We start from the raw sequence: 25803 nt of genomic DNA, 5'->3' as shown, positions 1-25803 counted from the left end.
AGGTATATGTGTTGGTGTAAATCAAACATCAGTTGCACACTAAACCATCCACACTAGTTAGGTCAATTACTGTAAGTATGAATTTAGAAGCAGGGACCGGTTCAAGGAACGAAAACAAAAAACGGATATGAACAAAATTTTAACAGGAACGTAAAAACAAAATCAAGTTTAATCGTTCTGAGCAGAAACACTTATTTGAAATGACCATTAACCGTTTAATATGTTATTTTATCATTCTGTTTTAGATTTTAATTTGGCAGTCTACCAATCATGAATTCAAATACAGCCTATGCAAATGTGACGTTGTGTCCAAATCCCGTGAGTGAAATCATCATAGGTCATTGGCTGACATTAGCTTTTGGATCTTAGGAGTTTTTCCGAGGACATGCCATCAAACGTTAGAGCATTACATTTAAGTGAAATTGAATTTTCATTTTTCACACCAGCGTGGTGTGTTTTGAAACCAGCGAAAATGTTAGTGTTATTCATCCTATTCAGGAAAAACCTGTATTTTTTTAATGTTGTAATAGCATTGTGGCTTGATGTATGGTCAGATACTTCATGTGCAATTATTAACATTTCACCAAAATCAAGATCAAATGGAGTTAAGAGGTTTTTCACCAGAGAACGTCGGATGTTTGTGTTTTGCCCGTCATTAGAAAAGGTCCGATCTGAGACGGTAAGCATATCGCATTAGGTATGGTCACCGTGATTTTGCCAAGCAAGACATGTTCCTGGATCAACATATTTTGTTGATCCTGGAATAACATTCCTGTCCCAAAATTTAGTCCTTACCCTAGCCATACCCCTAAACCTAACCCTACCAATAACTTTTCCCTTAAATCAGAGAGAAATGCTAGGTGAATAACAGGTGATGTTGAAGCACCTCACCCTGGTTGTAAGCCTAAACCTGACATAAACTGTAAACTTGTCCCTCAAATCTGATTGGTTGATTGGAAAGTTGTTCCAGGATCAACAAAGATGTTGATCTAGGAACATGTACTTGTTGAAATCACGTTCACCCATTAGGTATATGCTGTATTGACTATGACTACGGCAAATATGAGACTCATATTATAATAGACTAACTTCTCTGCTCCTCAAATAAACATTAGCCTTTACAAACATCGTGGTTTCTTGAGCAAAGAAAACGCTGTACTTATTCAAAGAACCAGTTCTTTATTTACCTTTGCACTGCAAATAAGCAGAGACCGTCCAAAATGCGTGCAGCACTTCATTCACGATTGAGCCCGGTGGAGCTACTGCATGAGGTTTTGTACAGTTTGAGGATCCACTGGAGTTGTGATGTTTAGTCGTAAGCTCTTTTTATGATAGTTTTATTCTAGCTCTTGTATAAAGTATAGGCCAAAAAAATAGTTATAATATTATTAACTGGCATTTTTTTCAAATCAAACCATTTTCGGAAACGTTTGAATACTCAACCCCAAATAATTATTTTTTCGTTTTTAAACCCTGTTTAGAAGTCCTCTGTATCTTCTACAGGTCCACACTCTTTAGCACCCTGATATAATTGGAGCTTACCAGCCAGCCAATGTGCTCCTTCTGCAATTACAGTGTCACACCAATATGGAAAACAGTTATTATTCCTAATGGCTCTCTAGTCAGAGAAAGAGAGGGAATATAGGAACAATATTGGAACTCTGTTCCAAATTCAAACGTATCCCAAGGGTATAAACTCTACATGCTACACAAATAGCATTCCTCACATTGAGGGCACAGGAGACTTGACTTATTCCAGTTTCCAGTTGATTCCAGTTTAATGTTAGCATGTTCCTAAGCTAACAGTGCAGACAGTAGGTCAGTGATTCTTAACCCTGGTCCTGGTCCCCGTCCCCCAACACTGCACAATTTGAGTATCTCCTTTGTCTGACACACACATACTAATGAGCTGATGACCTTAATCAGTTGTGTTTGATTAGGAAGACATTCAAAATGTATAGGACCAGGGTTGAGAACCATCCCGGACAGCAACATAGTGTCGGCCGAGATCCGTACGATCCCAGATTCCACACATACCAGATGTGGGCTGGATCTGGACCGACACTATGTCACTGTCTGGGATTGTAGATGCATCCTTATTCGCTTCCTTCAGGTGCGGTCACATTTACCGGTTTTTGGAGAATATTCTAAGGCAAAATCCAGTCATTTTAAACACAATCCATGTGATCGGGAAATTTGCTTGAGGGCAAAACTTTCACATTGACCAACAGAAAGATGTTTGGTTTGAAAGTGACTTTTGTAAGCTTCATTCATCTCTACAATATTTGACAATAGGGGCCCTATCTTGCACCCAGCACAATTGACTTTGTACACTGACGCATGTATCATTCCTATTTTGCACCCGCGCACAGTGGACTTTTCCCTCCACAGACGCACGTCGGTAAACTAGGAAATGCATTTGCGCTCCTGGGGGCGGTTCAGCGCAAAGAGGAGGCGTGTTCCGGCGCAAACGTTCCCTCATGCTATTTTGCAGGTTTAGAAAATGCGTTGCGCATGTTATTCATATGCTATTTTAAGGGCGCATGCTTGGCCATAATCAACGTAGCGTGTGCACAACGCGCATGCACTTTGCTTATCTCATCTACACACAGACGCAGCAGTTCTCATTTTTAGAAAACCATACGTTATTATGTATTTCACGAGTTCACACTTACAAATAAGTCAGATAGAATAAATGCGTATATGGCGTGCTGTCCGAGGAGAGGGCTCCGGGCTCGGTATTCGGCCCGAACCCAGAGTACTCCCCCCGTATTCCTGGCTGTGAAAGAACAAGCCAAGAGTGAGGAGTTGGGGTGGTGGAGGGATGCTAAAAACTGTCAAGGAATGTTAGGTGAGTTGACAGTGAATATATATATGTGCTTCCTCTCATGCTGATAGGGTAGACATGGTAATTGTTTGATGACGAGTTGATTGATTGATTATTTGAACGTGCTCCTCCCGAACTTTGTTTATAAAACATCATGAAAAATATTAACACACGAGGGAAATCATTGCTGTGTCCATGAAGATGTGAAAAAATAGGCATAAATCTAGCTTACACATTTACCCAAATTTTATACGGCTGTTTAACCGAAGCTAATTTGGGTGGGTTTCTCCAATCCCCATACAATGTCACCTCTCTGTCTTTTACGGCCCTGACGAGAACGTCGGTCTCCTCGGCTGTGAACCGCGCCTGGCAAATCCACCGTTATAATAGCAACCCGCCATGGAACAAGCACACCTGCTCTTAAAGGGAATGTGAGATGTTGCTCTGATTGGTTTATTTCACGTTACGCCCAAACCACACCTATGAATAATGAAGCTACTTCAGACCAACCCATTTTAGATTTGCGTCGGGCGCAAGAGTCATTTATCCCGCCGGTATAATAGCAACAGCGCCCAAGACCCGCCCATAAAGTTACTTGCGTTTCGCGCTTGATACTTGCGTTTCAGATCGAAATTTTTGCCAGCGAAATTTTACCGAAATGTGACCTCACCTTTATGCACTTTTCTAAGTAGTTTTGTAGTGTAAATAGTGTAAGTAATCATTATTCATGTTACAATCAGAAAATGCCATACAGACTCACAAAGCAATGTGTATATATTAAGAATGTTTATTCCAAAATTAGTACTTGATACATAAATAATAATTTCATCATATGGACTTACTAGACAATCAGAACTTCAATCATGCTTTCTCTGATTAATCACCGATTCCAAAAATTACAATATAATTTTTTTTTCATACATGAGTTGTGCAAAGAAAATATACACTAGAAAGCAATTGTACACTGACACAAAATATATAACAATTCATCTGAAGGCATCACACAATTCCAAGAATTCAGTGAGAGATTAAGGCCATTTGTACAGTTATTTTCCTGTTATTATTTTTTTTTTACTCAAAACACTAACAATAACAAAAGACCTGGTGAATCTCTTGTAAAACTGTACATGCAAACATAGTGCACGTAATATTTAGATATGAATAGCATACAATATAATATTTGGATATCTTCAGTAAACAAATTTCATGTGAGTCGAGTCACACATTTAAAAACACTCCGATGATGCTTGCCAAGCTGACATCCACTCGTTCACACACACACACACGCACACTCCCTCACCCACACACACACACACACAGGTGCATACTTACAGGTGAATGGGCTTACCAAAGTGGCAGCTGCCGTGGAACCAGCAATGCAGAGGGGAACTAAACTGAGGGCAAGTAAAGGAATGTTGAGAGCCAACATTCCCAGAAGAGAGATATTATCGTCAACTAAATCCCAAGGTTGAAGTGCTGCTTTTTCACACATGCATCATTCTTCAACTGTCACTCTGTGCAGTTCATGCTCACCAAAGTCAAGACGAATTTGTTCCTCAATGATCTTAAATCTTTTGATTTGAAGCATTACGCTTACGTGATGGAAAGTAGGTTTGTAGACAAATATAAATTGAGCCCACTTTCTTTATGAGTGAGTTGAGTTGATAGTGAAGGAAAAGCATTTTTATAATAATATTATAAAATGATTACAACACCAAACTAGCTTCACTCTTTTCAGCCAATTTTGCAATTATGTTTAAGGTGAAATTTAATGGTTATATTAAGTCAGTAATTAAGCGTACCAATAATTGACATTCTTTTGGTTTTCATTTTGTGACTTTTGTTTCATAATTTCAAACCTAAAATACATTTATTTGGCAAATGTTATTTTTCTATACAATACTTTACAATTTTTTGTAATAATCATCATACATTTGCTCAGTATGTTTGGCACTAGTGTTTTAAAATACTTTTTGCAGCTACTTTATGTGTGATATTTCAATATTGCGTGTGACAAAGCAGCACAACTGGGAAAAAAATCCTGAATTCCAGAACAAAAGTTAAAAAGGGAATGTTCCCCCTCAACATGAGGCTGTTACCCAAAATAGTTCACTAGTGTGTGATGAAAAAATGTGTTGCTACATACTAGAAGATTCACATTTACTATATGTAAATGTTTTAGAACAAAAACAAATTGTTTTAGTATTTTGCAATGGTAATAATCAAGAAAAAAAAAAAGTTGATGTGATGTTTTTGGACTATTTAGATGAAGACATTAAATGATTATTTTCCTGATACTAGCAGCACGTTTCTAAAATAATTGGATCAAAAATATTTCTAGAAAATACTTTTGTAAATTAGGTGTATAATTCTGCATCTTATCAGGTTTCAACACTTTATTACTCACAATGAAATCCAAGAAGGATTTCGAAATTCGCTTTGTGCTTTTCTGACACTATCTTTGGGCAAATCTACTAGGTACTTATTAAATATGATGAATGAATCTACATGTTATTGGAAAAACATTACACAGCATCACCAAATCAACAGAAAATGACAAAACATCCATACAAAGTTTTAAGACAAAAAATTATAATGGCATCTGTGTTTTTGACCACTGGGCTCTTATTTGAGAGCAGCTGCTCAGATATAAATGTAATGAAGCACGTTGCTATGAGGTTCATTATGCACAATGAGGTGCCCGTCAAAAAAAAAAGAGAGAAGAAGAATAGAAAGTGAGTGAGAGAAAGAGAGAGAACAAGAAAAGGCCAAATAACATGAACGTTGCACGACATGCATCGCATGCCTGAGCACACCATTTCCATGCAAGAAATGTGGTTTTCCGCGACGACACCAGCCGCTGCGACCTGACGAGCTTGGCAAAGATAACATGCTGCGAGGATCATGTTGAAGATATACACTTATAAAAGTTAGATCCAACAGTAAGAAAATCATTAACATGTAAACATTGAGTGAGAGCTCAGAGAAGAAAGAAGAGGAAGAGATAAGAAATTACAGAATAAGTCTAAGTCTTCAAATTTATGTACAACAGTACACTTGAGACTGGTGATTTCTTAGCCTTTTCCCAGTCTGAGGAAGAGGAAGCTGCTCTGCTGTTCTGAGACATGGCGCAACATCGTCAGCTCATTTTATAGTCATTCCTTCATACACCTTCTTTTCATGACGAGCCAGAAACGTGAAGTTCATGCTATAACGTGGCTCTCAGAAAACAAGCTAGCCAGGCATTGAGAGACAGAGAGAGAAACTGAGAGACATCCTGACAGAGAATGCCTGTAATGGAAGTAAACCTGTCCTCAGAACCCTGTCGAAGCACGGTGTCCATCTACAGCCCCCATAGTGCAAAGAGAAAGGGACAGAAAAAGCTGAGGAAACTTTCACCTCACTGAGTGATTCAGAGATAGATGCTGAGATACTGCAAGGCTCGCTCCTGGGCCCATTTCAGATCTGAGTTTGCAGCGGGTGTCCTGGCGGTGTGTACGGAGGGGGAGCGGGAGATGGCTTGATGCCTCTGGTCCTCATATAGGATAGGAACTGGTCTGGGATCTCAGCAAGAACGTCTTTGGCCAGGCGGGCCATGCTGAGGATGTGATTCCCAGTGCGATCGATGTAGTCTCTGAATGGAACAAACTGCAAAAGCAAAAAGGACATTCAAATCAACATTTGATGTTCACAGACTGTTATTTAGTGTTGTGTAGAATGATGATTTAAAAAAAAAAGATAATTCTAATCCGTCTGAAAATGCTCCCTTCCGTCTGTACAGACGGGTCACTGATTTCTTTTTTGGTTGGGAAAAAAAGTTTCTTCAAAATGATTTAGAAGAATTTAGAATTATTGCTAAAGAGTTGGCCTGAAATTACCAGCCCAGTCTCACAACTCTGTTTGGTAAAGATCCCTGCACATGACATGTGGAAAGGAAAAAAAAAAAGTATATTGTGGCCACAAAATAACAATTCGTTCCCATGACTTACTAATTCGTCAGCACGTGACTAATTTGTTCCCTCGTTTCAAGTAAATTGTGCGCACGATATAATAATTAATTCCCTCGATTTACAAAATCATGGACACATTGTACTAATTAGTTCCCTTAGTTAAATCAAAATGAGGGAACAAATTAGTTAAATGTGGCTATGATTTAGTAAACCGAGGGAGTTAATTATTATATTGTGCGCACAATTTACTTAAAATGAGGGAACAAATTAGTTCAATGCGGCTATGATTTACTAAAAAAAGGGAACAAATTCTTAATTCGTGGCCACACACACACACACACATATATATAGTTATTTTGGCTATGTATTTCTTGTCCATACACTATGGATTACAGTGATTGCTCTTCAGCATGTTCAAATATAATATGTTACCATTCTTAATTCAACAATATAGTAGGTAAGCTAATGTTATTCAAAACAAAACAAAGTCACATAACACATTAACATAATTCAACACCCATGTCAAAAGTGTGATATGATACATCGCACATCAGAACGCTAACATTATTGTAATTCAACATGTCTGCAGTAAACAAACATACATGATATAATGGCAAAAATAATGGGGAATCAGACCAAATTTATGTTGACTTTCATGAGGTGAAAATAATCTGAAGCAGGTCTGGCATTCATCTGCATTTGCAAAGCTGAAAAGAGCGATTAACCTGAAATGAGGGCACAGCCATCAAATGCTCAGCATGCCAATCAACTCAAAACGCCTTTGAGACTGAGAGCCAAATTATCCTAAGAGATACGAATGTTTCTGAGAGCGCTACACAGCCGATTAGTTAAGAAAAAAATGGGCTTTTAAGTATATGCTGGCCGCGGGAAGCCAGATCCACTGGAATGCGTGTGTATGCGAGAGCACATCTAATTGGACAAGCCTCCCTAGCCACCTATGATAGTCGATCATGCACACTGCCTGTTAACATATTCCTAACAAGCATGGGGCGACCCAGGAACATAATGATGACTGCCTCGGCTATAAGAGGAGAGGGAGGAGCACGGAAAGCATTAAGAAATACGATTTTGAGAGAGACCGAGAGAGCTCTGTTCTTAATTATAAAGAGTTCAGCAGAGATCAGTCAGAACACAGAATGGCTAATGTATGTGTGTTTCATGTATGATGGTAATGGGACATGGTTTTAAAACCTGGAAATTCATCAACTTACATGGTCTATGTTTGTAGACATGGATAAATTCACAACATATGTTATCCACCATGTAAAAGAAAAATTTGAGCATTAGCATTTTAGCATTAAATATGCAAAGCGGTGGGGCCCCAGGACCAGGATTTGAAAACCACTGTCTTAAGGCTTTTTCACACTAAAAACAATAAATATAAAGATATGCTAACACTTTATTTTAAGGTGACGTAGTTACACATCACTACATGTACTTACTATAGTAATAACAGTATTAAAGTACTGTAACTAACCCTAAACCGAACCCTAACCTTAACTCTGCAGTAAGTACATATAGTAAATTAATATTATGCATTACTTATTTGAGTAAGTATGATGTGTCTACGTCACCTTAAAATAAAGTGTTACCGATAATTATGTTAGAATCCACACAATAAAGTTCTGTTACTACATTTAAACAAATGCATTAAGTTGAACTAAAATTGATCAAGTTCAACTTAATGCATTTGTTTAAATGTAGCTAAAATCAATTGTGTGCAACCACTTACGATCATTTTTTTTATTAAATTCAACGAATCATTTTTACTATAGAAATAACAGTACATTATGCATAATTACAAGTAACTAACTCTAAACCAAACCCTAACAGTAACTCTATAGTAAGTACATGTAGTTAATTAATATTACTTAGTACTTATTTGAGTAAGTACAATGTATCTACGTCACAAAATAAAGTGTAACCGGTAATTATATTAGCATCCACACATTAAAGTTCTGAGTTTATTAAAATTCTAACAGCAAACAGAGGGGGGTGGGGGGGGGGTGGGGTGGGGGGGACCTTCTGCCCAAAGTCTCAAAGCAAAACGCTGTTGAGTACCAGTATAGATGGATGTTGCATTGTTCCAAGAGTAGACAAAGTGCAATACAATTTTCAGTGATAAACCTACTTTTTTCAATAACTGTTTTATTAATAACCCTCTGTTGATCTGACAGTCCATGCACGAGAATACAAAAATGCGGAAGTACAATGTGTAATTTTTTACAAAAGCCCTGGAGCGGTCAAAGTCCGTGTTTTGCTGACAAACAAATGAAGAAAGAGACACGGAGAACGAGTAAACGTGATTAATTTACATATACCGACATAAGAGGGCGTGTAAAATCTGTGAACTTACATATTAAGTAATATAATGAACAGAAAATTGCAGTATATTAATTGTAATTCGTCCTTGCCCTTTTTTGTAATGTCCCTTTATTAATGATGATGGCTTAATGCTTGAAATACTTGTTATTATACCTGTACGATGTCTCTCTCAGCATATCTGCCCCTCGATGAGATTCTGACTTCATCACCATCCAACTCGATCATGGCTGAGGACACAGACGACACATAAGAAACACGCATGAGTTAGCTGTGTGTTTGAGTGCCCGTGATTGTGTGTGTTTTGAGTATTTTAGTCTTGTTTCATTATTACTAAACCCATCTGCATTACTGTCACTGTCACATTACATGCTCATTTACTCTGCAGTAGTACACAATCCTTTTATCCACTCAAGCTCAAGACCTGAGCATCACTATAAAGCAAATAGCACATCTAGAGGGTAAGGGGATGTGTTGCATAGATAAAAAGAGCTGAATATAAAAACGAGAATACAAAGAAAATAGGTTACTCTTTAGTTTAGGGTCCAATTCTCACTATTAACTAGTTGGTTAATATGATTGAATATTACTAGGATATTGGCTGTTTATTAGTACTTATAAAGCACATATTAATGCCTTATTCATGATCATATTCTACATCCCTTAATCCTTCCCAATACCTAAACTTAACAACTACCTTACTGACTATTAATAAGCAGTAATTAGGAGTTTATTGTGGCAAAAGCCAGTTAATAGATAGTTGACAGTGAGAATTGGACCGTAATCTAAAGTGTGACCAGAAAATACAAGCAACATTAAATCTATAAGAGGAGTCTAAATAAATAAATAAATAAATAACAGCATCCTTTTCTTACCATCAAACTCGGCTGGTCCAACTCCAACAATAATAATTGACATGGGAAGACATGCAGCCTGGAATGAAGAAGAAGAAAAACAAAAACAAGAAAAGCAGATAAAATAAGAATTTACCATAATTAATACCCCCCCCCCCCCCCCCTTTAATGACTTATTAACTACACTGAAATATTATTGACCTACACTGAAATAAGTGCCTTTTTATAATGGTTTAATCGGTTCTGGATTAATTCGTTTTGTTCAGTTTGTCTAAAAGCAAATAACACTCAGAAAAGAAAAAGAAAAGAAAGAAACAATCTTGTTTAAATAGTATTTTTGCTTCTGAAAGAGTTTAGAAACTCAGAAACTCAGTTTAATTTTATTTATGGTGAAATTAAAAATTATTTTACTGACCTACATGACATTTTTGCTTGTGAAAGAAAATATTGATTTAGTATGTATGCTCTTTATAATAAATAATTACTTTTTATGAATGTTTTTGTCTTTGAAAATATTTTTAATTAAAGATTAAATCAAAATGTAAGGTTTGAAGCAAACCACAATTATAATTTGAGAAAAAAAAATTATAATACAGTTAACAAAGTATTATTTTAAGCTGGCTTTTTTCAGTGTAGAACATGTCAGATATCTAATAAATAGTGACATATTAAATAGTGCTGTATTTACCTATACATATATTTATTGTATCGTTTTTTAATTGTTATTTAAATATTTATATTTAGAATATATTATATTAAAAACAGTAATTTTTAACTTCATCAAAATAAATATTCATGGTCCAAATACAATCCGCAAATCCTTTTTAAGTTCAATCAATATAGTACAAATTGCACTACAGAACATTTATTTTAAGAGTGGAATTTTTAAGTTGATCAAGAGCTAAAGACTTGTGTAGTAGACCGAATACCCACATTAACAATGGACTCTTTTGTCTGGGCCATATCTGATATCACTCCATCCGTGATGATGAGCAGGATGAAGTACTGGGATCCGTCCTTTACTGAGGCAGCGTATCTGCACGAAAGAGCACATTGTTACATTCATTAAACATCTCATTACTGGGGGATATGCAGCTAAAGCCTCTGGATTGTAATATTATTTCGCTGTATTAGCCTACTACATTGCAGTCTGGCATCCCAATTATTTCCATCAGCTTATGAGGTAAATAATGCACTCAGAAGCTGTAATATCGAGACACAAGCAAATATATTCTACACAGTTCATTTGTCTGTGACAAAAAAAAAAAAAAAAAAAAAAACTTTTAACTAACTAATCTATATATTTTTTTAAATAACTTTGGCAGTCCAACTGTATACACGTTACATACATTTACGATCACGTTTAATAAAAAGGTATTATCAGGGTTTATCAGGTCTCTCTCTCTTCTCCCCGCTCTGACAGTTGACACACTTTACTAGCATCCTTCAACTCTCTGTGATTTGTGCTTCAAGCTCTGGTGAAATATCATACAGACTTCAGTGTGAGGAGAAAGGATGAAATGGTCTTGGCAAATGTTTACCAGCCCCTGCTTTCTCAGATCGGCTTCGGTGGATTAAAGCTTTGAAAACGTACTGTCCCATTGAGGATTTAGAATATGATGTACGCAGAAATGCTTAAAAACATTTCTTCATCTGTCACTGAAAATGTGTGCCGATTTAAAAAATCCTTTTGAAGACACACTGTTATGCGTGAAACACGCATAACCGGAAACAACGAGCTGAATTCTTTTTTTTAATCAAATGTACGTTACCATTACAATCAAAGTTCCAGAAATAAACAACATCAGAAACACAAAATTGGGGTTACAGTGAAATATTAATGAATATTAATATAATATGTTCTTTCATCATTTGCGTATGCTGTCACAAAGATTCAAACTATTTTAACCAATCCTTAGAATTCACATAGTTTTAGAGTTTACATTTTGAAATGTGATTATTAGAATATTATGATATTAGTATGCATACTAGAACTTCCAGCTACTATGGATACTAAAGGCTCGTTCACGCTGCACAAACAAACGGCAAAAACCAACAGTTGTTGGGTCGGCAATTGACAGTCTTGGAATGTGATGGAACGGAAACCTTGACATAATCGGAATAAAGCGAGAAATATTAGTTAATCTATTATAAACGAACATTAATTTACAGTGAACAACTGTCTTTATCGTTAACATAATACATGCTTGTTGTTCACTGTTAGTTCATGATACCTAATGCATTGACTTGGCACAGTGTGTAGATTAAGTTATTTTTGAAAGTAATGCGTTACAATAATGTTACTCCCTACAAAGTAACTAATTGCATTACTTAGTTACTTTTTATGGAAAGTAATGTGTTATGTTAATTTTGCGTTACTTTTTCTTATCTAGGCTGGGCTTGCTTGTTTGTATTTCAATGACAACAACAACAAAAAAAGTTATATTGTTGGCCAATGTAAAGGCCCTTTCACTCTTAATTCAACAGTAATAATAACACTGAAACACAAATACAGTAAATCACAAGATTTTAATTTCCAAATTAGCTCAATTTAATTGATCTAAACAGTCATTGTCTTGGTTTGAATCATATTTAAAAGGCCGCGAACAATGTGTTATAATTAATAATGTGAGATCCACCCTTCTCGAAATTGAAACAGGGATCCCTCAGGGCACTGTCTTGGGACCTATACTTTTCAGTCTCTACATTAATGATTTGCCAGATGTATGTCCAGATATAGGTCTACACATTTATAATAATGTTATGTAATGTCTGTATTTTTATTTTTAAGACAAGTGTTGTGAATTAGCTTTAGCTAAAAATACATGATATTTGATACATACATCAGATGACTGTTTAAGTTTCGCAATGTTTTTTTGTATCTGTCCCTATCTAAATAAACTTTAATAATAAAATGTGATATTTAACTGAAGTCACTTATTATTATGGTTGAATTGGATCATCGAAGGTCAGCAGCAAAGACATTGGTTAATAAAGTGAGATTAAATACATAAAGTGTATATGTATGATTTGACATATTTAATTAATGCAGGTTTGCGTAATATTCTGAGTTTGCATTTCACAGTATTTTCCCCATTTTGAGGAATACTGAATGTTTTTGTGCAAGTGTGAACAGTAAATGCCTGTTCACATTTAGTCTAGAACTACAATAAGCATCATGTTCACACAGCATACACAACACCTCTGCACTTACTCACGATTCCTCTCAACATGGGGACAAGAGAGGTGTTAGTCAATAAATGGGAAAACAAAGTAACTTGCGTTACACATTTGAAAAAGTAACTCAAAAAAGTAATCTGATTACGTACCTTGTGTTACTTGTAATGCGTAACCCCCAACACTGGTTATATTTCCCAATACTCTGAATACAATGTCAAAATGTTGAATTGTTGGCATTTGTTGACACAGTTTGAACCAGCCTTATTAAGTTTAAGATTTTACAATTATTTTTAAATTTCTCAGTAACAAAAAATGAGCACAGTGAAAAACCCAGGCAAGCAGCATATTAGCTTTAAAAGAACAATTTAAAAGCAGTTTATTATTAAACTGCGTGGGCGCGACCTACGGCAAATACACACAGAGAGATAAGAGCGGTGCAGTGTGACAGATCTGTCTTCAGCATAGATGAGTGGACACCGCAGTGACTGTGTGTGTTTGGAACACAGGGGTGATAATGACTTGATGGACTGTCCTTTACTTCACATCCTCAGAAAATCCATGAAATGGACATATAATTAGAAACACAGTGTGAGGATGTGTCAGTCCACTGAATGTTGGCTCCCTTTAAATCATTAATTAGTGTGGATTTAACATGGGATTTGTGAGCATAGAGGTCTGAAGTGCAATAACAGAACATAATGAGTTTTAGAAACATGTTCAAGTGTAAAAACAACCGCAAAATGTTGTACTAAATAAGAACCAATTTATCAATATCATAACACCTGTATTAAAGTGTTGAGTATGACTGTCTCACAGGGATATATCAGGTAACATGCACACAGCTACCCAAATGAATAAATTAATTTGTTTCAGAACTGATTCAGAAATAATCATTTTGGCCGCAAAATTGCTTTTAAGCAGCCTTGATTCTAGATTGTTAAAAAAAAAGAAAGAAAAAAGAACCTTAATTTCTTCATTTTTGATCACTCAACTCATACAAGATCTCAATAGTAGTCATATGGATTTTGGAGGGGTTTTCTTTTCGCATTGTAAATTTAGATGCAGTCCATATGTTAATATTGTTCGCCCCTAAAAAAAACGTTGTGCTGGAACCACACTTTTAATGATACCTGAACATTTCACTGTGATCTCTTTAATAACTAATATTTTGCAGCCAAGTATATCTTAAAGGAATGAAAATTCTGTCATTCCTTACTTACTTATTATTTCCATAATTAGTATTTCCATTACTGCTTGATATCTATATTGATATTCACTGAATATCTTGACATTCATTCTACAGACATGTCCGATTTGTTAATGAAAGGCTCTTTTGAGTCAGATTTTCAAAAAAGTGATTGATCCAAAATTACAAAATGATATAGTGGGGGAAATTGTGCCTCAACCATTTGCATTTCCATACCAAACAAAATAAAAGATCAAGATAATGACATTATCTTGACGACAAACTGTTGATTCTCTGAGGAAAGAGCTAGTGGTGAATGCCTTGCTCTCTCAATTTATTGTACACTGTAGCAGGCATTGTTATTATGTGGATGCTGAAATGAGCTTAGACACTTTGCACCGCAATTGAAGCATAATGAATCCAGTCTTTTATTGCTGCTGATAGAGATGTAGAGGCTCAGGTTCTCGCAGCCACACAAGATGTTAACAACATAATTTAAATATTTTATTCTGACCTCTAACAGTGTGAAATACTAAGTAAAGAATCTCTGCACATAGACATAGAGCTTGGATTTTAGGAACATGATAACATGAACTGTTCAAAATCTGCCCATAACAACTAATTTTTAATAGGACATGGAGATTTCATAATAAATGTATTAATATTTCTAAAATTATTATTTTTATTCTACTTCTCGGTTCAGCGTTTGGACAGTGCACATTTATTGATTTCTGAATACACCTTAGCCTTCCCCTAATAACACTTCTCTGTTAGTTACAATGACCTATATTTTCAAATATATATTGTAAAATTATCAGTTAAGAAAAAAAAAAAGCTAAATATTACTGTTATTCTACTTTTTAAAACCCATTCAGATATCATGGGGATAATTGTGATTATTTTATATTGAGTTTTATACATACTTCACTCAACTCAATACAAAGTAAAAATGTACCACATCATATTTTCTCTTGGTTTTATAACAATGCCAATATAAACGCTGATTAATTCATTTTGAAAACAGCATGTTGTTTTTATATTATAATGTTTTTGTTTTTTCACTAACGTAACGTGAGTGTAAAGAGCGCACAACAAAGGAAAAATCTGAATCAAAGGGCCAGATTTACTAACAGATTGTGCAAACCCTATTTTGGCGTTAAAAAACTACTGTCGGGATTTACTAAAGACATGCAGTGAAAGATTTTCCGCTGAAAGGGCGTGGACAGTTATTTTTGCCGCTGACCTTATGGCATATGCATTTGTAGGAGTTTCCCTTTCAGGCGCAAAATTTATGGGAGGAGAGTATTTAAATGAATCACGCAAAGTGATTTACTAAGGTTTGCGCTCGTCAATGTACTGGTGTTTGCGCCATTATTCACTGTGACGCAGCCGGCCGCGATGGAGACATAGACGGAGCCGAGCAGACACCGAGCCAGGGTGACACTGCAGGTTCAGGGGACTGACGGCTCATGGGGGCGAGGCGGAGGCGGGAATCCGGGAGACTGCAGTGGAGCCAGTGTGACGGTGGAGCCCGGTGGTGCCGAAGGGATGGAGGGGAGACGTGTAACCAGCAGACCAGAATTCCACAGTGGAGCCAGGAACGTCTGACCAAGGCGTAGACGGTGGGACGAGGATACCTGGTGGAGCTGGTGGGATTACGGACCATGATGGAGCTGAGGGAGCATTGAGTCAAGTCGAAACCGATGGGTTGGAGGAATGAGGTGGCTCTGAGGATGGAGGCGGAGATGGGGAATCATCACACCAAGGAGAAACTGGGGACTGGAAGACCCAAGTTGAATCCGGCACACTTCAGGGGCCAAACTGTGGATGAGCTGAGGGACTGCCAGGAACCAGAGGAAGAAGAGCTGATGAACAGATTAGACTTGGTAGAGGAGGTGAGAGAGGGAGGCTGGGAGGGATCATAAGAGATTCAGGGCTGGGAGGAACCAATGGGGTCTGGAGAGACACGGGTATTAAGTCCAGTATATACCCAGTGGCCATGTTCAGCACATTCACAGCAGTGGGAGTGTGGGTAGGGCTTCCATCTGAGTCCTCAAGCTCCATTAACTCGGCTCAGTTTGGCTTACTGGCTCGTTCTCTGAGGCAGGCACTGGCTCTGTGTCTGCGGTGGAGATCTACTGTTGTTCCGTAGGGCGGGGCGAATGCTGACTGGGCTGTGGTTCCGGGATCTACATAGAGCGAGCAGTTGGGAATGGGATAGTGCGTTAGGCATGCCAACTCCAAAAAATCCCTGGTGTGCGACTCCAGGGAGCGGCCCCTCTGCTCCAGGCACAATAACTGGTCAGCGGGAAAGTCCATGTTGACAGAGGGGGGAGAAAAAAAAGACAGCAAAAATAACTTCTGTTTTGGTCCGATCTTTTGTCACGTAACGTGAGTGAAAGGAGCGCACGACGAAGGAGAAATCTGATTCAAAGACTTAAAGGTGCAATAGGTGGACTTGGGAATGCTAACTTTAGCCTGCTAGCGTTGAAAGCATACGATCCTACCCTCCCTGCAAATCACTGTCCAAAGCCACACCTTCTCAAAAACAGAGACAACGTTATTGGATTACATTATGTGTCATTCACCGTTGAGAAAACTTTACAGTACAGTGAGGGGAGAAACAGAAGCGCTTGCTTGCATACATAAGTATCTAATTGTGAAATTATTCCCGTTCAGAAGAGGACATGTTGAAATAAAGAAAAGAATGCGCTGTATTTCAGATTTATTCACATGCGATTTCAGGACAAAGCGGCAACACAGTGAAATCTCACTGAATTATCTGCATAGGGCTAAGACAGCGGTATATAGAACTGTACTGTCAAACCTGAAATGTAGATATTTGCCACTTGTTGTCGGTTCAGAAGGAAAGCCAGCCATTCTCACTCTGTCTGCATAGTGTACGTGAAACGTGCCGACGACGTATAATGTCTGTGTGAACAGGCTACGCAGTGGTATGCAAACACATGTTGAACGACAGGGAACACATGGTGTCGTTTCATTCGGACCAAATGAAATGATTGAGAACGGAACAGAAAACTAGTTCACAGGAACACAAAGCGTAATCCTCACAAAATGATTCTTAAAACATAATATATCTAAATATATCTCCCTTTATATTTTAGGAAAGGTCTCGAATTAGGGGATTATCATATTTGGGGGTTCATGGCATTAAAAAGTTTAAAAACTCGAAATACAATTCGAAAATATGTTAACCCTCCATCTTTTATATTCCTATTGGGTACTTCAAATTCCAGATCTAATTTTCAGGCCATTGTGCCACATTTATGATAGCCATTTAATGTTTTCCTCTCATCATTTGGCTGATGATACAGACCAGGGATGATCTTATTTGGGACAGCATAATATCAAATCTTGTTGTTTTACCTCTGCAAATCTAACTCCGCGGCTCATTTAAAGTGATTTAAAGGTCATATATCACACCTCGGAGGCCATTTCGGATAGGATTATCTCTGTGTGAATGTGACACACTTTGTTTGGATGATGCACCTGGGGGTTAATGCACATTTTGAGAATATTTGGCTGTTGTCAATCTCTGAACATGTGCAAAATCTGCATTGTTGCAGGTTGTTGTTTGCTTGCTTAATTTCAGCAATAGAAGAATCATTCAGCTGTGGTTTATACCAGTGTTTCTAGCCATCTATCACAGGTTTAATGTTCACCATATATAAAATGAGAACAGTTTTCCAATGCATTATTTTTTTTTTTTATCACAGACATAGTTGCTTTATTTAGTCGCAAGATGGCTCCAATCAACTTCCGCTGATATGAAAAGATAGATGGTGGAGTAATATGAGAGACATGAAAGTAGAACCAGTATGTCATGAATAATGGTAAAATATTTACTGTAATGGTCAATATACAAAAATAGTCAGACTCAACTTTTGTAGAGAGCAAAGTAATAAGAAAAGATAATCAACACTTTTTTATATACACAATTTTGTGTATTGTTGTGTGAACAAAATGTTTTAGATTGCAATTTTCAAGTATGTGATGCATTCTTACAATCACTATAGCTGAAATTAGTGTAAATTGTTGTCTTCAGCCGTCTCTTTCAGGATTAGAGCTGAGCAAGTTAGTTACAAGTTAAAGCAGTTAAAAACTGTCACCATGTTTATTATTTGAAGGTAACCTGCCTACTTAAAGTTGGCACAAATCTGATATTTTGATCAACTTTTCGTATCTAATGTGAGTAAAATGGCTTATCGAATGGGAACATATGTAAGGCAGGACTTGATTTTGTCCATTGAGAATCGATTGGATCATAGAAAGTGGCAGTTGCAAGTGTACATTTACATGACAACGATGTACTAAAAATGGAAACGGTTTTCTTTTGAATTTTTGAGAAGGTTCGAGTACAGACGACAACGTTTCCAAAACGATCCCCGTTCACACGGATCCACAAAAACGACTAAAAATGCTGTAAAGAAACTATACGCACCTATAGACTATAGCATGCGCATGACGTCACCGTTTTCACAAATTCACATTTTTGTCGTTTACATGGAGACGATATAGGTATAGTTTTAAAAATTTCATTTCGAAACCTGTTTTCAAAAGTTTGCCTTTACAGACCCCCAAAACTCTGTTGTCGTGTAAACAACAAATGGCCAATAAAAAGTTTTCAGATTTTAGTTGAACATTGCTTAGCTCTCGTATTGGAATATACGTCATAGACAAGATGTCGCAGCAAGGAGTAGAGGACTCTAACATGTTTGATTGAATATTACGAGGGCACATATTTGTGAAAAAAAAAAGTTTATAATAAGCACTGCAACAATCTATGGTTTGTTACCTCCATATTAATGCAATAATCTATAGATAAAAACACACAAAAAAAATTTCTGAAATGTTCTGAATGTACCTGGCTACATGGTTGATGACAGGCGAGAAGTTGGTGGGACCGAAGAGCTGAACGGACTTTAGACTCTGGTAATACGCTTCCATGACTCCATCAATGCCATTGCAATATGGATTCTGAGGGTTTCCATTCTTTAGAAACATAGAAAATAAAATATTGCAAAATCAAATACGGGTAGACATGGCCTCTTTCAACATCTGCTGTAGATATGATAACTCACAATGGAAAGTCCACATTTTAGAGATATAAATAGATGTCTACATTCTTTGAAGAAAATGTAAGTGCCACTTCAATGGTGTTATGTGGTTGTTATGAGGTTATGAGTGGTTTTTAGTGCATTGCAATTTGATTGGTGGAACACTAAGTGGTTACTTTTTTATCCCAAGTCAAAACTACCTCCTATTCTCTATAATATTCTGGTCTCTAGATATGACTCAGGTTCATCTTTCAATGTAAGTCTACAGATTGTTTTTTGTGCCAGTTTCACCATTCATCAATTGTTCTATAACTTTGCAAACTGCACAAAAGCATTCAGTTCACTCTCTCTAAAACAAAAATAACTAATGGTATCGTGTAACATATAACTCGTGTCATTCCATGAGAGTTTTGTTTCTAGGATGGAGTAAAAAGAAAGTACGAGAGATATACTGAGATGTTTTGGATTGGAGTAGAGGCTTGTATTTACAAGAAGGGATCTGTCAAGTGTATATGTCTAAAACCCTGTTCTGAAATTGAAAGCTTTGTGAAAACTTCTGTCTGTAGACAACACATAGTGAGAGAACATTCAGAAACACTGATATCAAAAACTTGCGTCTGCATATCAAACCTGCATGTCTACAGTGCGTAAAGCTATCGCTGCAGGACAGGTGTTTTAAGAGTTGCTTACCAAGGCAAACTCATGGGATATTCTCCCATCAGGAGGCAGTTTGGCTCCGAAGCCCAGTGCAGGGAACATCTTGTCGCTGTCATAGTCCTGTATGATCTCCCCCACAGCTTTAAGTGCCATGGCGTAGGCGTTGAGCTGATAGGGACTCATGTAATGAAGGGAAGTGGGCTGGGCTGGGTTGCCTGGGAACCGTGTGAAAGAAAATGTGTACTTTTAGTTCAACTTAAGCACTTGACTGGGAAAGCTTGGTAAAACACATCATATAAAGCCTATGATGCTATAAAACAATTCATATTCTAATTTTCAATTGTCGTTTATTTTTTTTACAATATGTGATAACCACGATTAACCACAGTAAAAATATATACATATTCATAGCTAAATTATTGAAGAGTATAATACAGTATAACCCGAATAATTAATGCATAATACTCTCTAAAAGCATAAAAATGTATATGTATAAATATGATGTAATTTAACAATGTTTACAGTTATTTAACTAATCATAAGGTTTATTCAAAAACATTATAAAACCATGAAATGTTTTGAATATTAAATGGTTAATACACTATGTGTGTATGTATATATATATATATATATATATATATATATATAGGCCTATTGAACATTGAGAGGCTGATATTATGAATCCAGAGGCAAAAAAAGCTAGTGATGTATAAAAATAGATTCGCCAAGGATGGCCCTGTAATTCAGATGGTTTTGTGGTATTCCCTTTGAATCTGCAAATTAATTTAAAAGGCAGGCCTTTCTCTATAATCACACAGATCAGAGCTCTTATCGCATTAAATCTCAATCATTATGATAGAGGACGGCTATTACTGGCTCTTTTTCATGCCTCATCTGCATACATTTCAATAATTTCAAACAGCCTTCTGATGGAGACGGCACTCACCGTTAGAAGCTGTGAAATCAATCGCCACTGTGAAATTAATCTGAGTCCTGCACAACAAAGAGACAAAGAAAGGTAATGGTTATTTTAGTCATGCTTCAATCTTGTGAACATTAAGTAAATTCATTAAGTGGATATGGTTATAAATACAGCCTCTTTAGGAGCTTATGAGGAGGATTAATTGAGCTGTCATTGAGAGAGACTCTTAAATGCAAATGTTAAAGATTGTGTTTAAATATGTCAATGCGAACCATAAAAATAATGTAAAAGGTCATGCTCTGCTGTACAAGACATTCGTGCATTGTGTACCATATTTTGGGGGTCACACTAGGACCATTGTGTTGTTAACTTAGCAACATGCTAACTTTTCACTCTAATATGACATTGAGTCTCACATGAGGAGTCAAATTTGTTTTTTTGCGTGACTGATCCTTTAGAAAGTAGTTGCATATGTAGAGTGTTCCAAATCACTACCTTTTGAGGTTCCATATCAGTTAGGATGCTACTTTATAGCTGCCTATGTAAGCAGTAGACTGCAAGAGTTCCTTGGACTATAGAAAAGAGTGCATTTTATGAGGTCTACTCTGAGTCTGAGATGTATGGTCTTTCAAGGATATTAAGGAATCAGAAATTAGTGGTTGTTATATGCATGTGTAGTCCTACTCGACCCGCTCCAAGCGGGATCTGAACCGCCGTCTCCAGCGTAGGAGGTGGGCGCGCTAACAAGGTGCTAACCACAGCCTAGCGTCAGTTGCTAGCGTGCCTCTTGAGGCCAGTGGAGTGAGGTTTACACACACAGCTCTTACTGGCCAACGTCAGTTAAACTCACCCCCTAAACCTCACTCCCATCCGGGTCACGGCACCAAATGTAACCGGTCCTACTCAACCCGCCTCAAGTGGGATTCGAACAGGCGTGGGAGGTGGGAGCGCTAACAAGGACACTAAAGACCGCAGCCACAAGCGTCAGTCTCTAGCACGCCTCTTGAGGCCAGGGGAGTGAGGTTTAAACGCACAGCACTTACTGACCTACGTCCATTACACATGTATGTTTTCTCTTGTTTGTTCTTTTAACATTGCATCGGGAGAATAGATATGCAGGATACATTGACCTGGGATGGGTGTATGTTTGCTGGGACATTGAGACAAGCAAACTAATGGTGTGAGTACAGATCTGTCTCCTCTCATTAGACAACTCTCATTACTGAGGTTACAGCTGCAGACACACACACACACACATCACCGAAACTAGAAATAAACTCTTAAAATGTATGTGCAAGAGTGTGTATCGTCTTATCCCCCTGATAATTAAGCATCCCAGTATGCCTAAAACTAACCACAAACAACATTAGTTTCTTTCATATCAACAAAAATAAGTAAATAAATGTACTTTTAAGTAAATAAAAGTAAACACGAAGTCCCCAGGCTGTAACTAGTTTGCCTGTAGAAGCTGTAGTAACATGTTTCTTGGACAGATATAATATGACTTTCATATAACAAAAAAAAAAAAAAAAAGTAGAAATTGGTTGGTTGTATGTATTACAGAACCAACTGAAGCTTTCCTGTAGCTCAAACAGTAGAGCGTTGACGCTTGCAACGCCAAGGTCATGGGTTCGATTCCCAGGGAAAAGATGATAAGATAAGATAAGAATGTAAATGTATACCTTGAAATGCAATGTAAATCGCTTTGGATAAAAGAGTCTGCCACAAAAATGCAGAAATGTAAATGCCCGTAGCTGAAGAAACTCCCACTCAAATGTCTCTTGAGAAGAACCAGACAGCATTTGTCCAAAACGATTATGTGCACCATCAATTATCATTTTGTATGAACTATTCCTTTTAAGCGTTGCTGTCTATGTATCGTGTTTCAAATCAGTCACTCGTGAGGGTACATAACTGGTTAGGAAGCTGCCATAAAAGGTAGCTGCCTAAGAAAGAAATTGGACAGTGATACCCTAGTGATTTCACAGATGAGATGAGCATGAGGCAGCTGAGTAAAGATATCCCACCATTACTCACATTCAGTTGAGACTGAGCCAGTCATACCATCTGTTAGGATAATGCTCACAGCTCTCAGAAAACATGTTTGTGACACAAAACACACCCAGTGTGTCATACAGACATATTAATTGTTGCATAAAATGTTCATATTCATTAATGATTCCTGTTTCTCATGGGATTTTGATTGGTTGGCTACATTAATTCATACATTCATCCTGCCAGTCATTTTCAAAGAAGACTTTTCATGTTACTAATAAAGCCTCAAAAGGCCCCAAACTAGTACAGATGCTAATGGATATTACTAGCCACGACTCAACTTGTGAATGCAGAGAGGAAAGAATCTATATTAGAGACATACGAGTGAAAGCATCACTACCATCTGCAGGTGAAATGCATAGGTTCATCTATGTGGAGATTCTCCAAATATCACACAGAACCCTCTGACTGTATGGAAGGGATCAAAGTGATGTAGATGGTCAAGCCATGCAATGCCAAAATAAAGGCTAATAATGTCTGAATATAAACAAAAGAATAATGAAGATTAGGTCAGAAGTGTGAAAGGTTTGTCGAATGAGAACAATAGAAACATGAATGGGGCAGTTCGCCTCGCCAGACCTTAGACAATAGAGTGCAAGTGGGTGTTTAAAGGGAAATAAAATATATTATTTTTATCTTCTCAGCCTTCTCTAAAAACTCACATGACATGGTCTTAGAAAATGTTTTATAACATTCATTCATTCATCAGATTTGAAATGAAGCATGAGCAGACTTGTGGCTTCAGCTTCATTGTGTTTCTAAGATGCAACACTACAGCCACATAATTTAAAATATATATTGTTAATATTTCTATGTTTGAGATTATATATCTCCATATTAATAACAGTCTGACTAATTCTGAGTGTTGACTTTCTAAATATTAGAATATTCACTTCAGATAACAACAGCAAAAAGAACCAGTTAAATAGAAAAAAGGGGGGGTGGGGAGGTGAGATAAATGTTGGCGATGTGACACAATTGAGAGTTCCATTGCAGGCAAGAATCTTGATTGATTCTGGCAGAAACTGACAGCTCTTGAGCAGAGGTGAACATGACCGTATTTCCAGAGGTTTTATACAAACTGAACAGCTACATTCTTGATGCACTGGAGGGGACATCTGGCGTTAGTCTAGTTATGAAATTACTAGAACTTAAACAAGGAGCTGAGCACAGTTGGGGTACAGGGAAGGGTCTGATATTATGATTAATGACTTGAACAAGACAGTTGCTGCACTGTTGTCCACAAATGGTCTTCTAGGGTGGCTTCTACAGTTTAACACACCTGTGTGTGACATGTTCTGGCTGGAAGGAGATACCAGTTTTGTCAAGACTGAGATTGATGAGTAATCCTCAAAGTCTATGGGCCCTATTTTAACGATCTGAAACGCAAGTGTCAAAGCGCAAAGCGCAAGTAACTTTGTGGGCGGGTCTTGGCGCTGTTGCTATTTTCCCGGCGGGATAAATGACTCTTGCGCCTGGCGCAAATCTAAAGGGGTTGGTCTGAAGTAGCTTTATTATTCATAGGTGTGGTTTGGGCGTAACGTGAAATAAACCAATCAGAGCGACATCTCACATGACGCGCTTGTTCTAAAGCGGATTCCTATTATAACGGCGGATTTGCCAGGCGCACGGCAGGAGCGGTTCAAGGCCGAGGAGACCGACGTTCTCGTCAGGGACGTTGGGGATGGAGAAACACACCCAAATTAACTTCGGTTAAACAGGCGTATGATAATTTGGGTAAATGTGTAAGCTAGATGTATGCTTTTATAATAAAATGTCTATCTATCTATCTATCTATCTATCTATCTATCTATCTATCTATCTATCTATCTATCTATCTATCTATCTATCTATCTATCTATCTATCTATCTATCGTAAAAATGTATGATTTGCAAAAATAACTGCTGCGTCTGTGTGTAGATGAGAGAATCAAAGTGTATGTGCGTTGTGCACACACTACATTGATTAAGGCCAAGCATGCGCCCTTAAAATAGCATATAATAACATGCGCAATGCGCCACTGACTTTAAACTTTTTTTTTCGGTCAGTGGCGCAATTGTTTTCTAAACCTGTAAAATAGCACCAGGGAACGTTTGCGCCGGAACACGCCTCCTCTTTGCGCTGAACCGCCCCGGGGAGCGCAAGTGTATTTCTTAGTTAACCGACGTGCGTCTGTGGAGGGAAAAGTCTGCTTTGCGCGGGTGCAAAATAGGAATGATACATGCGTCGGTGTACAAAGTCAATTGGGTGCAAGATAGGGCCCTATATGTCAGAGAGGATGCAATGTTCTTTGAGAAAACAGATGTAGACAAAAAAGTGTGATAAAATGTACACCTGTATGTGATCAGCAAAGCAATGAGAGAAGTGAAGAAGAGTGATGTGATGCAGGAACAAACAAAAAAGGGGTCCAACACAGCCCTGTGGGACACCAGCTCATTCCTGCTTTTGGAGATCTAGCTTCCTGCAGAGATTAGAACTCTAATCAAACACACATGAACCAGATAATCAAGGTTTTAGGGTTCATTACAAATTACAGACAGGTGTGTCAGAGCAGGGTTCTGAAGGAAAATTGTCTGTAGATCTCACAGAGCAGGTTTGAGCACCCCTGGTTAGGTACTTGATAAAAATGGCAAATCAAATGAAGCCTGTGTGACAGGCTTTTAATGTTTGATTGATATGTATTCATTACTATTGAAACAGTTACAGAATGAGAAGTCTTAATCGTTGCAACACATTCTCTTGGGACTCCT

At 37.5% G+C, this 25803-nt stretch overlaps 1 protein-coding gene across 1 annotated transcript in view; it reads right to left on the bottom strand.

Moving 5' to 3' along the window:
- Positions 1 to 5209: 5209 nt before the first annotated feature.
- Positions 5210 to 25803, bottom strand: part of LOC311288843 (copine-8) — a 120349-nt gene continuing 99755 nt past the window's right edge. Inside the window, exons 14-20 of the mRNA XM_084406442.1 lie at positions 21022 to 21068; positions 20109 to 20290; positions 19226 to 19353; positions 10908 to 11010; positions 9996 to 10053; positions 9277 to 9350; positions 5210 to 6475 (exon numbers count right to left, since the gene is read on the bottom strand). Of these exons, the coding sequence (XP_084262568.1) occupies positions 6287 to 6475; positions 9277 to 9350; positions 9996 to 10053; positions 10908 to 11010; positions 19226 to 19353; positions 20109 to 20290; positions 21022 to 21068 (781 nt within the window). The 3' untranslated portion in view covers positions 5210 to 6286. The remainder of the gene's footprint in view (positions 6476 to 9276; positions 9351 to 9995; positions 10054 to 10907; positions 11011 to 19225; positions 19354 to 20108; positions 20291 to 21021; positions 21069 to 25803) is intronic.

This window comes from Rutilus rutilus, assembly GCF_951802725.1.
Source record: "Rutilus rutilus genome assembly, chromosome: 4".
Taxonomy (NCBI): Eukaryota; Metazoa; Chordata; class Actinopteri; order Cypriniformes; family Leuciscidae; genus Rutilus; species Rutilus rutilus.
The sequence above is the reverse complement of the archived record's forward strand: the minus strand, read 5'-3'. Positions and strand labels throughout refer to the sequence as shown.